This window comes from Narcine bancroftii, chromosome 3 (assembly GCF_036971445.1).
Source record: "Narcine bancroftii isolate sNarBan1 chromosome 3, sNarBan1.hap1, whole genome shotgun sequence".
In the NCBI taxonomy this organism is placed as follows: domain Eukaryota; kingdom Metazoa; phylum Chordata; class Chondrichthyes; order Torpediniformes; family Narcinidae; genus Narcine; species Narcine bancroftii.
The window spans coordinates 167,916,076-167,930,155 of record NC_091471.1 but is presented as its reverse complement, the minus strand read 5'-3'; the positions used below and the strand labels follow the sequence as shown (position 1 = coordinate 167,930,155).

General features: G+C 36.3%; 1 protein-coding gene across 1 annotated transcript in view; it reads left to right on the top strand.

Moving 5' to 3' along the window:
- papss1 (3'-phosphoadenosine 5'-phosphosulfate synthase 1) overlaps positions 1-14,080 on the top strand; it is an 84,444-nt gene that overhangs the window by 30,296 nt on the left and 40,068 nt on the right. Inside the window, exons 3-5 of the mRNA XM_069925759.1 lie at positions 2,696-2,931; positions 7,282-7,420; positions 9,945-10,063. Of these exons, the coding sequence (XP_069781860.1) occupies positions 2,696-2,931; positions 7,282-7,420; positions 9,945-10,063 (494 nt within the window). The remainder of the gene's footprint in view (positions 1-2,695; positions 2,932-7,281; positions 7,421-9,944; positions 10,064-14,080) is intronic.

Sequence of the window (14,080 nt, the reverse complement as noted above, 5' to 3'; positions counted from 1 at the left end):
GTGGTCAGTAAAAACCACATTTGGTTCTTGAGATGTACTGAGATACATATCAAAATTCTGCAGAGCAAACACGATAGACAACAGTTATTTTTCAATAGTGGAATAGTTCCTTTGATGACATTGAATTTCTTTAAAAAGTAGGCAACTGAATGGTCAATTTCATTGTGTTTTTGCAGTAAAACTGACCCTGCTGCTCCCTCACTCGCATCCACTGCTACAGAAAAAGGTTTATCAAAATCAGGAGATTTTAACGCAGGATAATGGCATAGCATATCCTTTAAATTTTCTAAAGCTGTCTGACACTCTTTAGTTGACACAAATTTCTCCTCTTTCTTCAAAAGATTGGTTAAAGGAAGAGCAACCTCAGCAAAATTTCTACAAAACTTCCTATAATATCCTGCCATTCCTAAAAACTTTCTCACTGCCATCTTGCCATTGGGAATAGGAAACTCAGAAATTGCATTCACTTTTGCTTGAATAGGTACAACTTTGCCATGATCAACTACATGACCCAAGTACGTCACAGTGGCATTTGCAAATTCACTCTTCGCTAAGTTAACAGTTAAGTTTCCTTTGGATAATCTTGCAAACAATTTGTCCAATTCCTTCAAATGTTCTTCCCATGTGTCACTTTTTGTGACCAAGTAATCAATATAAGCATCTGTATGTGATAGCCCTTGGATTACTGAAATAATCATCCTTTGAAATGTTGTGGGGCATTTTTCATTCCAAAAGGTAACGCATTGTACTCATATAAACCGATTGGAGTAACAAAAGCTGAAATAGTCTTTTTTCTCTCAGTTAAAAGCACACACCAGTAACTCTTCAATAAATCCAACTTAATAAGAAATTTAGCTTTTCCATCTTATCAATACAATCATCTGGAATAGGATAAGCATCTGTTTTAGTTACTGAATTAACCTTCCTGTAATCTGTACAAAACCTAACAGTTCCATCTGGTTTTGGTACCAGAATACAAGGAGAACACCAATCTGAGTTTGAAGGTCTAATAATATCATTTCTCAATATATATTACTTTTCTGAATGTTTATTCTGTATGCGTGTTGTTTCATGGGACTTACTTCTCTGACATCCACATCATGATAAATCACTGATGTCCTTTTTGGAACGTCAGGAAACAGATTTGTGTACTTTAAAATGAATTCCTCCAACTGCATCTGTACTTGTGACTTAAGATGAACTAACTTTTCCTCCAAATTTTCCAAAATTTCTGAGTTAGACAGGCGCACAGGAACCATGGTTTCTTTAAGGGTACCCTCACAAGATTTTATTTCCATAATCTTATGATCCACCATTTCCTCCACTCTGTCAACAACCAACACCTCTGATACAGATTATTCTCCATTACCATTATCCTCATAATAAGGTTTCAACATATTTATGTGACAAACTTGAGTTTTATTCCTTCTATCTGGAATGTTAACAATATAGTTAACATCATTCAATTTTGATTTAACGGTGTGTGTACGAACCAAAAAAATCTAGCTTTCAAAGAATTGTTATGTGTTGGAAACAAAATCAAAACTTTACTCCCTACCTTAAAATTCATCACTTGAACTTTCCTATCAAATAGACACTTCATTTTACCCTGAGCCATTTCTAAATTCTCTTGAGCTAAAGTCCACATTTTTTGTAGCCTCTCCTTAAATTTAGAAACATAATCCAGCAAGTCCAAATGCACATCCTCATTAACCCACTGTTCTTTTATCATCATCCATTGCTGCTGTTTTTCACACTCAATTAACTTGGGGAAAAATAAACAATTGACTAATAACCAACAAAACTCATGTTCAATCGACTGGACGAGTCCCCATAAAATGTTACGAGCCCAAAGGACCCAAAAACCCAGCAGCAATAGACATTCACCAAGACAAGTGGTTTTAAAACAAAAGTTATTTTTAATCAACTTAAACATGAAGACAGAATCAAACTTCAAATTATCTCTATACTTAACCAACCCAAATTAACTCCCTTCTAATTCTAAGTGCATGTGTATGCAATGTGTGTGTAAATCTTAGAAAAGTTCACAGTTCAATCTCGCTGCTCCTTCTTCCAAGTTCTCTGGATGCAGGCAATTCTTATACTGTGCACAGAATTTATCATGTATGAAGTTCACCAGGCTTTGGTGCTTGAAAGGTAAATGTTTACCACTCAGAAAGGTACTTGTAGCCAGTTTGTCTCCTCCAAAACAATGGTCTTTCATTTTATGACGTCAATTCAATTAGCACCTACATGTGAAATGTGCATCACATTCTTCAGATATCCTGCGATGTTATTGAATATGAATTCTTCAGTCTTTCAAATAAGATGTGTTTTAAAATGTGTGCATGTAACCCACTAATCTTACCAGAATCCTCTCCATATTATAATCCATTACATCATAAATAATCAGAAGCAATAGTTCTCCATGAAGCAAAATGTGCTAGAAATACTTAGTCCATCAAGTAACATCTGTGGAACAGAGTAAGAGTGCTTCAATTCAATGACCTTTTCTGAATAAATGACATCAAATATTTTTTTCTTTCTCCATATTTGCTGCCTAATCTACTATTTCTATCATTTTCCGTTTTTTTCATTTAGTTAATTGTTGACTGAGGATGTATGTTATACAAGATATTGCTAAAGGTATTTTAAGAGTATTTAATTTGTTTTTCATTGTGATTATTTTTGATAGGCCTGTCTGGAGCTGGTAAAACGACAGTCAGCATGGCACTGGAGGAGTATTTAGTTTGCCATGGGATACCCTGCTATACGTTGGATGGTGACAATATTCGACAAGGTCTGAACAAAAATTTGGGCTTTAGCCCAGGGGACCGTGAAGAGAACATTCGACGTATTGCTGAAGTAGCCAGACTGTTTGCAGATGCTGGACTTGTGTGCCTTGCCAGTTTTATTTCTCCATATACCAAGGTACTTATCTATTTGTGCATCTGTGAGATTCTTAGTTATTTATTTCATCATCAATTGCTTCAACATGTAAACTTTTCACTTTCATTTATTGTTTACAATCGCATTCACTTTTTCTTCATTAGCTTTACTACATATTAAAAGTATCACATGAGGATAGTTTCCTGTTTTCCAAATTTAACATTTTAAAGTTGAAAATGGCAATGTATCCATTTAAAATGCAAGGCCCATATATATCAGCTTGTAACCATGTAATTACGGATAGTAGGCAGTAGGTGAAGTCTTCAGAAACAGTTACTCAGTTTCAATAGATGAAACCTGTGTTCAACATTGATCTCTAGCACTTTTATGAGCCACATTTTGGTACAGTACAGTACCCCGTATCTGAAATGGTTGGGAACCAGACGTTTTTCAGTTATTGGCTTTTGGAACGATGGTAAGCACAGTAGCATCAGCAGAATACTTGTATCTGTAGTTAAACATCAACAAACAACAGCAGGCATGATGCCATAAGTGGAAAGTTCACATGATATAATTTTAATACTTAACAAAAAAAATGATCTCTGCTTACTGTTACAAGCCCAGAGGACTCCAAAACCCAGCAGCAATAGATATTCACCAAGATAAATGGTTACTTAAACAAAAGTTGCTTTTACTTATCTTTAAACATGTAAATAGGATCACACTTTAAATTAGTACTACCTAACTTAAATTAGTTTACCTAACTTAAACCCATTCTAATTCTAAGTGCATGTTTAGGTAATGTTTGTGTAAGTTCAGAAACGTTCTTTGATTCACAATCCAATCTCATTTCTCATTCCTCCAAGTTTACTAGTTGCAGGCAATTCTTATACTGTGCACAGAATTTAACATTTATGAATTTCACCAGGCTTTGGTGCTTGAAAGGTAAATGGCTACTTCTCAGGAAGGTTCTTGTTGGTTTTCAGAGAGAGATTTATTGTTCGCTGGTCACCCACAACTGATTTCTTTTAATCAGCCACTTCAGTGTCTTGCTGAAGAAACTTGCCCCATAAGGGTTTTCCAGATGATAACCTCTTCCTTTCAGGTCACCACAGAGTTCCTTTTTGTTTCTCTTATTTCAAGTGAAATATTATACAGCCAGTCCCCTCCTCTTGTATGGACCACAAGGGCTGAACTAAACACTTACAACCCCTCTTCAAAATGGGGTTTTTCCACTGCTGCTGAACCGTAAAACTGCAGAACTGATCATTCTCTCTCACTCAGCGAAAAATATGTTTGACTCTCTCTTTGCTTACAAAAAAACCACGTGATCCTCTTAGAAAAGCAAACAGCATTCCCAGACAGCCTGTGGCTCCTAACCTACTCCTCCGAGTTCTTTCATCTGTTTCTTTTCAAAACAACAATCTATTAGTGAAATCTCTTGGGCATTCTCCAAAGCTTTTGCAATAGCTCTTGGAGCCAAGCCTATCTAGCTTGAGCAGTTTTCCAGTATTTTAAATGAGATCTATTTTGAAGTGTTTGTATGTGACCTGTGCTAAAAAATATCTACCCCATTTTATCTCCCCAAAATATATCTATAATATGTCACATTACAAAATAAGATAAATGCGGCACCAAACACTAGATATGCTTCCTCTTTTTCTTATCACTGATGCTATCTGCAGGCCTTTTTGATATTTTCAACTATATATACACTAGAGCTCTGTTATTAAAATGGCGCCAACAGCGTCAGAGCCCACATGGCCTAGTCAGGTGGTGAATTTTTTTCAACTTGTGATGTCATGTCGGCATTAAAAAAAAGTTTGGTTTTTGGATCTTTTCGGTTTTCAGAACTTCAGATATGGGGTTCTCAAGCTGTATTGCAAATGCTTTTCTTTTGGTAATATTTCATTTATCATTTTAATATATTTAACAATCAACAATCATCCAAATGTAAAACATCAAGAAAACCCCTTCCTTATTCTCTCTATTCCATTACCTGCCCTTATTAATTCTTCTCTATACTATCTATATTTTCCTCTAAGTACAGATACATTCACGTATGCACATTATCTCTATTCACTCTTATACCTCTTTACCCACATACATATCAATCGTGATCATTTTTACTCTCATTACCCGTCTTCATCCCTTAGTCTATTGACCTTTGTGACATATGAAAAGTGAAATCTTTTCTGGGGGGGGCGGGGTGGGGGGAAATAGCGGTCACTGCAAAATCAGTTGATGCTTGCGAGTGGATTTGCAAATCCAAATGGAGAGGGGAGATGTGGTTGTCCGACAAGGGATAAAGGACAACTCAGGAGGGGAAGGGGAGATTGGGGATAAATAAGATAGAAATAGGAGAATAAGGAAAATGTTGGATGTTGTAGGAATGTTGTCTTATAAAGAGTTGAAAATAAGAAAACAGAAATGGAAAAGGAGGAAAGGTAATGATGGAAAAACGGAAAGAGAAGATAAACAAAATATAAAAGGGCAACGCTGAACTATATGACTTTAAATAGTAAGGGAATACATAACCAAATTAAAAGGAAGAAACTACTAAATTTAAATGAATAAATGTATTCCATTAGAAAAAATAACATATAGGTTAAGAAATAATATTGAAATATTCGAACAAGTATAGGAGCCTTACATTAAATACAATAGCGAAAACCTACCGGGGACAAACATTACCTAAGTTGATGGAAGGAGAAGGAAAGAAAAGAATGGACTCAGTAGAATTTCTGGTGTATTTTTGTTGAATGACAACATTGTCTGACTGGCTTAATGCAACCTAGATTGTATACCTAAAATGGATGAGAGGGGGGGGTGGGGGGGTGGCTTGGGAGGAGGGGGGGGGGGAGAGAAAAAGTCACTGTATATGTGTGAAAAAGAAATAGTGTATATCATGGCTAATGTGATTTATGGTGTGAAAAATAAAAAATTTAAAAAAAAAGAAAAAGAAAAAAAAACCTTCCTCAACCTCCTCCCCTCTAAAAAAAGAATGAAGAAAAAAATCATCCCATTGTCAGTGAATATAATAAAACATATGGAGGCACAATAATACCACATTGTTAAAAATATTTACAATGGTCTACTGCCAACCAGTAGCAATCGTAATCTTATTCATATTGTAGCTTAGTAAGATCTGTCTTGCACTGTCTAATTCAGTTGTTCTCAACCTTTCTCTTTCCACTTTAAGTAATCCTTATGCCAGTGGTGCTCTATGATTAGAAAGGGATTGCTTAAGGTGGTATGTGGGTGGGAAGGGAAAGTTGAGAATCACTGCTTTTGACACAATTGTTACTGAAATATTTTGCTTGAGAAAAATTGTCACTGACCCATTTCCTTTAGAGTTATGAAACCATGCACATAATGAGTCAATTAGGTACGATTAAAACATTGGTTTTCAAAGTTTTATTCCCACCCACATACCTCTAAGTAATCCCTTATTAATCACAGAGCACCTATGGCATAGGGATTACTTAAAAGTGGAATGTGAGTGAAAAGAAAAAGTTGAGAACCACTGTTCTAATTATACCACAGCTATCATAGTTATGAATTTGAGGCACACAGGAGACTAGATGCTGGAATCTGAAGCTAAACACAATCTGCTGGAGGAACTCAGTGGGTTGAGCAGATACAGTGGGGGGTGGGGGGGGAGGGGGCGGGGGGAAAGAATGATAGAAAAAAGTAGGCCATCCTTTTTTCCCCCCAGGCAGACAGGCAGTTATGAATTTGCTTTCTCTTCCACAAAATGCTAAATAGGACGGCACAGTTAGGTGCAGACGATCGAGGTTGAATCCTGCGCTGTCTGAAAGGAGTTTGTACATTCTCCCATGTCTGTGTGGGTGTCCTCTGGTTTCCTCCTACTTTTCAAAAAAATACCAAGGACGTAAGTCATTTGGGTGCAAATTCCCTCCCAGCTCTTTTCACTCCTCAGTCTGCTTACTTGTTCCATCATATTTCTTCTTCAGTCATGGAGTCCTGTAGCGTGGAAACAGGCCCTTTGATGCAACTTGCCCACACCTACCAAAATGTCCTGCCTACACTAGTTCCACCTGTCTGCATTTGGCATAAGTCCCTCTATCCTCCCATCAAGCATGTGTATGTAGTTTACACATTCAAACTGGAAAGGAGTTCTGTATCTCAGGGAATGAAGTTGATAACTCAATTTTTGAAGGAAGCTTTTCATGTAAATTTCCTTTGTATATACTTCAGTCTCTGGCTTGAATCGCATTACCAAGGTCATGGTGTACTCATGTAAAGGGAAGCCCAAAGCTACAAAATTATATCTGATTGTCAAAACAATGGAAAGCTGGTACCATTGCATGTCAAATTTTGACATTGTGAAATTGAGTGCTTGGTGTTTCTTATCTTTCTATTTGCTAGGATCGGAAAAATAGCAGAAGTATACATGAAAGTGCAGGTCTGCCGTTTTTTGAAATATTTGTGGATGCTCCTTTGTGTGTTTGTGAGAGCAGGGATGTGAAGGGACTTTACAAAAAGGCCAGAGCTGGAGAGATAAAAGGTATGTAACATAAGAATGCATGGAGCAAATGAAGAAACCTGTGGGTGATGGATCTGTGATTGTATTTTGATTATTTTAACTTTGTTTTGGGGAAAGGTAAAATCTTTATACTGATGCCCTTGAATAAAGTCTACTTGAAAATACAGCTAATGATCATCACTCATCCTTTTACACATCCACACATTCATTTTCAAGGTTGTTAATCTTTGCTTTGGTTTTAGAATCTCACACTAAAGAAGGAAGCCAATCAATTAATTTTGTCTTTGCCAGCTCTTTGAAAAAGTTCTGAATCATTCCATTTTCCTTTTCTTATTTCCTATTCAAACATTTTTTTCAGGTGTATGGAAAACCACCATTTTATTGAATATATTTCCATCATTCTTTCATTGCAGTTTATAGCATTTTTTATGGGGAAAATAATTCTTTGGCATCCTCCTTTGTCATTTTAAGTTGGGTTTTCTAGCTTTTGATTCTGTTGAGTGTGTCAACGGTTTCTCTCTATCTACTCTCAAATCCATAGTTTTTGAAGACTTCCATTTGATTTCCTCTAAACAACTCTGTTCTTAAGATGTGATGAGCATTTTTAATTTGAAGAGACAAACATTTAAAAATCATTCAGTACTTTGAAAATCAAATGGCTTGTGATAGTTGACAAAATGATCTTGGTTAAAAATTTGTACTGCAGGATTTTCAATTGATAGTTGCCTGAAAAATAAGCAATTGTGCCTGTGCACATATCAGTGACCATAGTACAAAAAAACCCCCTCTTTACCTAGTCTTCCACTTGGTACAATATTCTGGCCCTTGCAACAGGCCCAACATTTCTTCATTCTCTTCAATACAATCATATATTTTCTGAATTGTGTGTAATGAACAAACTATGGTCTAACTAATGTTGTAAAAAGTTCTAGCTCAACTTCCTTGCTTTTATACATTCTGCTTTGGCTAATATTGTGCCTTCTGAATCATCATGCTGATCTGTCCTGCTGCTTTTAAAGTTCTGTGGATATATAGCCTGGGGATACTTTCTTCTTTAACAATACTCATTATCTGCTAATTAATTGTACACTCTCTTACCTTTGTCCTATTATTTAACTGCATTACTTCACATGTAAGAAAAAATTTAATTTTCAACCCAATTCACCAGACTGTCTATAACTTATTGCAGTGTGACTTTTCCTCAGTCAAAAACATGACCACTTACATTGTCATCTGCAAACTATACAGCAATACCTGCATTAAAGTTTAATTTGTTGATGTATCTAACGAAAATCAAGGGGGCAAGTATTGAGTCATTTGAAACCCTACTGATCACATGAACACCTTGCCAATAAACCCACTTTGCAATTTTCCCTCAGAACATATAGGTGTTTTATTATTTTGATGGATCATGACAAAAACTTTATTAAAATAGATGTGACTTAAAATCACTGTTACCTTTGACCTTAGTTACCTCCTCAAAAGGCTACTCAAGCTAGTCACACATTACATTCCTTTATGCAATTGCCACTTTTCTATGCCATTATAAGTTTTTTAAAAATCGAATCCTTTGGAATACTGTACATTTCAGTAATTTGCCCAATTCTGTCTTGGCTTATCCATCCTTACCTTGTTAGACAGAGACATAATGTTAGCAGTCTGCCAATCCTCCAGCACCACTGTTGTAGCTAAGAAGGGTTGGAAAATTGACATCAGAGCCTCCATAATTTCCTCTCTTGTTTTTAGCTGCCTGGGATTTATTGTTCTGAACATGGTAACTTTTCCACTTTCAAGGAAACTGAACCCCTGACAAATCTTTTTTTGTTATTTTGATCCTCTCTAATATTTTGCACTTCCACCAGATGGTGGTAGTATTTATAATGATCCTCCACCTCTACACACTTTAGAAATCCATGGAAACCCTTTTCTCAGGTGGGAGCATAGACCCAAGAAGTTTCTTTACAACAAATATTGGGAAAATTGGGCAGTTTTCCTCTTCAATTTTCTTAATAGCAGAGTGACAAATAAATATTTCTAATCTCAAAAAATGTTTCACACATAGAGGGAACTTTGGAAAATTATAGTAAGGAACCTGCTTGTGGAAGGCAGGAGAAGTTAAATAACAAAATATATTGTAGTTTTGATGATCAAAAATGAACTTGCGGAAACCAAAAAAATGAATATTGTACCAGCATGAGAATTTTTTAGTATAACAATTTGTTTCTTGTATTTTTTTTTAATGTGCTTATATAATGTGTAATAGAAAGCATATGACATATTTGTCTTATTTGTGTTTGAACCATTTGCATGGGAAAATTGAAAGCAAAGCTTAGTGAACATCTATAGGATTGTAGTTATTGATATGAATTCAATTTGCACAATTGAATCATCTTTGGCAATTTTTACAAACACTGTCAAAAATAAGAAAGGCGTAATAAAGTCAGATGAAATATATTTTCTCAGCGTAATGGCCGCAAAGTGGCAGGATTCATTTCATTAAATTGCTGGGTTTGAAACACATTGATTCAATGTCTGTTTCATGTAGGGTTTACTGGTATTGACTCTGAGTATGAGAAACCAGAAGCTCCCGAGCTGGTTCTGAAGACCGACGTCTGTTCTGTCAATGAATGTGTCCAGCAAGTGATTGAACTTCTTCAGGAGAGGGTAAGGATTCAGCCATGCCTTTGGATCACTCTCTTTTAAATTGGATTTTAGAACGTGGTTTAATGCATCCTAAGGTAAAACTGAGATTGTCTTCCAGTTTCATCAATATTGATAACCCAAGAAAACCTCTACACACCCCACCAAAACACAGTCTCATGCTATTTCATTATTATTGCCTTTTTCATAACCTATTTGAAAGTTGTGACTGTTGGCATTGGTATAGTAGGTTCAGTGTCAAACAAAAAATTGCTGGAGGAACTCAGCAGGTCAAATAGCATCTGTGGGTGAAAATGGTCAATCAGTGTTTCTGGATACAAACTTTTATCTATTTGTGGACGCTACCTGACCCACTGAGTTCTTCAGCTTCTCTTTGTTCACTCAAAATGGTCAGTCAATTTTTTTTTTGGTTTGGAATCCTTTATCGCAATTCTAAGATGATTTAATTGCCTGTGATACACTGTAAGACATCATAGTATTGTGAATTGTATATAAATGTAGTTGCTGATTGGCGAGAACAACTGCCTGTGGAAATAGTTGAGTAACACCATACACCTTGAGGATTAAAATCAATCTCATCTTTATCATTCAAGTCAGCAATAAGGGACTGATATACATGAGATTCAGCCTTTCATTCAGTTTAGCCATTCTATTCTGGCTATTCTGAAGTTCAATTTCTTTGGCTTTGTGTTTTGTATTTTTGTGTGTGCACCATGGTCCTATGAGACACTGTTTCTTCAGGTACAATCAGATAATTATAAATGAACTTGATTACTTGATGTATTTAAATTAACCCAGCTGTCATAACATTTTTGGGAAAATTGGTTTCACGTTTCTACTTCTCCTTGGAAAAAAAAATTCTTCTCCTTGTGTTTTGCATTCTCCCATCAGAGGAACTTCCATTTTCTATCGTATTCTCTACATTTTAAGCACTCCATTTAGATTACTGCTTAATCAATGAAACATGCAATAACAGTTGGCCAGTGATAATGCATTTTTAAAAAATTACCAAATAGCCTTATGAACAGAGGATACTTATTCTACTTCTGCCAGAGCTTTTGTATAACTGTCCATTTTGATCCCAGAGATCAGATTAGAAAGAAAAATATTACTGCTTGTTCAAAAGTGAGTTTTACAAAGTGAATGTTTAAGCAACAGGAAATTCACTGCAGCGGGAATTTAAAAACGCAATATTCTGTTTAAATGAAAAAAATGTAACTTTCCTTTTATCCACTTCTTGGGAGGTAAACCACCCTTTGATATTTCTTTGACTCTAGACTTGGGACTTTCTCCATTCTAGAATGACTCTTGTGTTACTGGATGCCAAAACATGTAATAGCTTTTGTCCTTGTGGGAGAGAATAAAAGTTGAGATCATCAATCTAAGATGATTACTGAGAAAGGAAAAGGGGAATTCAGGAAGCGTTTGTTTACCTAGAGTGGTGAGAATGTGGAAATCATTGCCACAGTTAATGTAAACAATATAAATACATTGAAAGGGAGAGTAGATGGGAACATCAGGAATACAGCTTTAAGCAGGTATAGTTAGGTGAAAATGGAAGGTATCATTTGTGGAGGTAGAATTAGAAAGGATTGGGAGCACAGACAAGAGCCATTCAATCTACATAGTCCACACACACACTGTTTATATTTTCCATATCTCTGTCCTCCTTTCAATAAGTGGATCAGCTCGAACCTCTATTTCCTTTTCTGCCATGTTCCTATTTAGCTTCCCCTTCAATTCATCGATGCTGTACTCCTGCTAAAGTCCTCTGAGCTTCTTTCTTTCTCGATGATCATTTTACATTTATAGTTTCTAGTTTTGCTCTTTCCTACAAGGAGAAAAGCTCCATTATTTGTTTTTAAAGGAAAGTCACATGTCTGGACATTGCAAGTCACAGTCAGAGATGCCAAAGTATGATTTACCACCCCAAAAGCAGTTGAAATAAGTTATTTTTTCTATTGAAGCAAAACATTCCCTTTATAGCTTTATATGTAGCACATGTACTGTATTTGTGAAGGAATTATTAATGTGCTTGTTGACAGCAAACTTGCTTCCTACCACATAATACAGTAAGTTTAGAAAGTTTTGGTTAATTTCAGTCTGTTTTATCAAAGGAATGAACATAACAATAGACATTCATGTACTACTATTGTTAATTTCATTTTGTTTCTCTAATTTGGAATTTAAAAAGAGTGGCAAGTTCATGTTGAAGTATTGATTGTCTGATGTACAGTACCCTATTCTCTGAACCTACAGATATCTAACAGAAAGAAAGGTGCTTAAGATACTTCGTAAGGCAGGCAGCAGCTATAAAAGGTGAAACGATATTAGTAATTAGCCTAACTTTTTACAAACCTACTAGCCCTCAGAGTTACCTCGACTACACCTCTTAACACCCTGTCCCCTGTAAGGATTCTATTCTTTTCTCTCAATTGCTCCACCTCCACCACATCTGCTCCCAAGATGAAACCATCCATTGCAGAAAATCCAAGTTGTCCTTCAAAGTACGTGACTTCCTTAGGGCTCCAAACAATCCTTCTAAGTGAAGCAACACTTGTGAATCTGCAGGATAAGCTCCTTCATCCGGTGGCCTCCTCTACAGCAGAAAGACTGGACGACTAAGAGATTGCTTCGTTGAGCACCTCCACTAGAGGGGATCTCCCAGTGGCCAACCATTTTAATTCCACACCTCATTCCCACACCAACATGCACTGCTAAACCAAGGCTTCCCACAAATTGGAGGAACAACACCTTAATATTCTGTCTGGTCAATCTCTAACCAGATGGCATTAACATCAACTTAATCCAGTTTCAGTTAGACTCCTCCCTTGTCTGTCTCTCTCTCTCTTTCTCTCTCTCCTTTCATCCAGCTCCTTAACCCCTTTCCTCTCCATTAGGAAGATGCCCTCATGCCCTATCACTTCTAAGCTTTTTTTCTCTTTTGCCTCCTATCCATGTCCACTTAACCTCTTGCCTATAGAACCCTTCTTCCCTCCACTTCTCTACTCCCCCCACATTTTTATTCAGGCACCTTGCCTACATTTTGCTCATACCTTGATGAAGGGCTCAGGCCTGAAATTTTGGTTACCCTTAACTTCCTATGGATGCGACGTGACCTGCTGAGTTTCTACAGCACTTTTGTGTATTGCACTACAGCATTTGCAGACCTTCCTATTTAACTTCATATTTCAAGACCTTATCCTTTTTTTCAGAACTGAGAACATTTAACAATGAATACATTTTTAATGTGGATAAAGGTATAGGGAGAGTTGGTGGATTGCATGGAGAATAGAAGAGAAATACTGATATGATGAAACGCAGGAGCAAATGGGGGACGAGTGAATAATATGAGGCAGGAATGCCCTTTAGTTTGCTTCTTGTTCCATGACTTCTGCCTCCTCTCTCATCCCTTTTGTCATTTTTTCACTTTCTATCATGGATTCCTTTCTGTTCCTCATGTCGCCTTCTTTTTCCTTGAATTTTGAAATGTATCTTTAGTTCTTTCCCTTTTCTGATACAAGGTCAAATATTTGCTTTTTTTCATTCATTCTTCCCGCAACTCTTGAGTTCCATATGAAAGATATTCTCATTCCATAGATGCTGCCTGACCTCAGCGTTTTATGCTTTTATTTCTCTTTTCCTAGATCTGTATATTTTTAGTTATCAATCTGAAATACTACTTTTGTTTATTTTTTAACAGCCCTCCATCACTGTACTTAAACTATTAGAATCTCTTTATAGCAGGCAGAATATTTTGCTCATGCTCTTTGCTACTTATGTAATATAACTCCTTCAATCGCATGATGTAAAAATGACCTCACCCGCTGTCGAGCTCCAAGCCAAGGGAAGATTGTTCTTTGGGGAAGTGGTAGGAAAACAATCCAGAGATCTGACTTTTTAAATGATAAAATGTGCATTTAATACATTTATCCTACAGCTGTTTTGGATGAATTAGTCAAAATGATGTAATTTGTGGTGTACCACCCAGCCTCATTCGATGCCTTTTTAAAAAAAAAA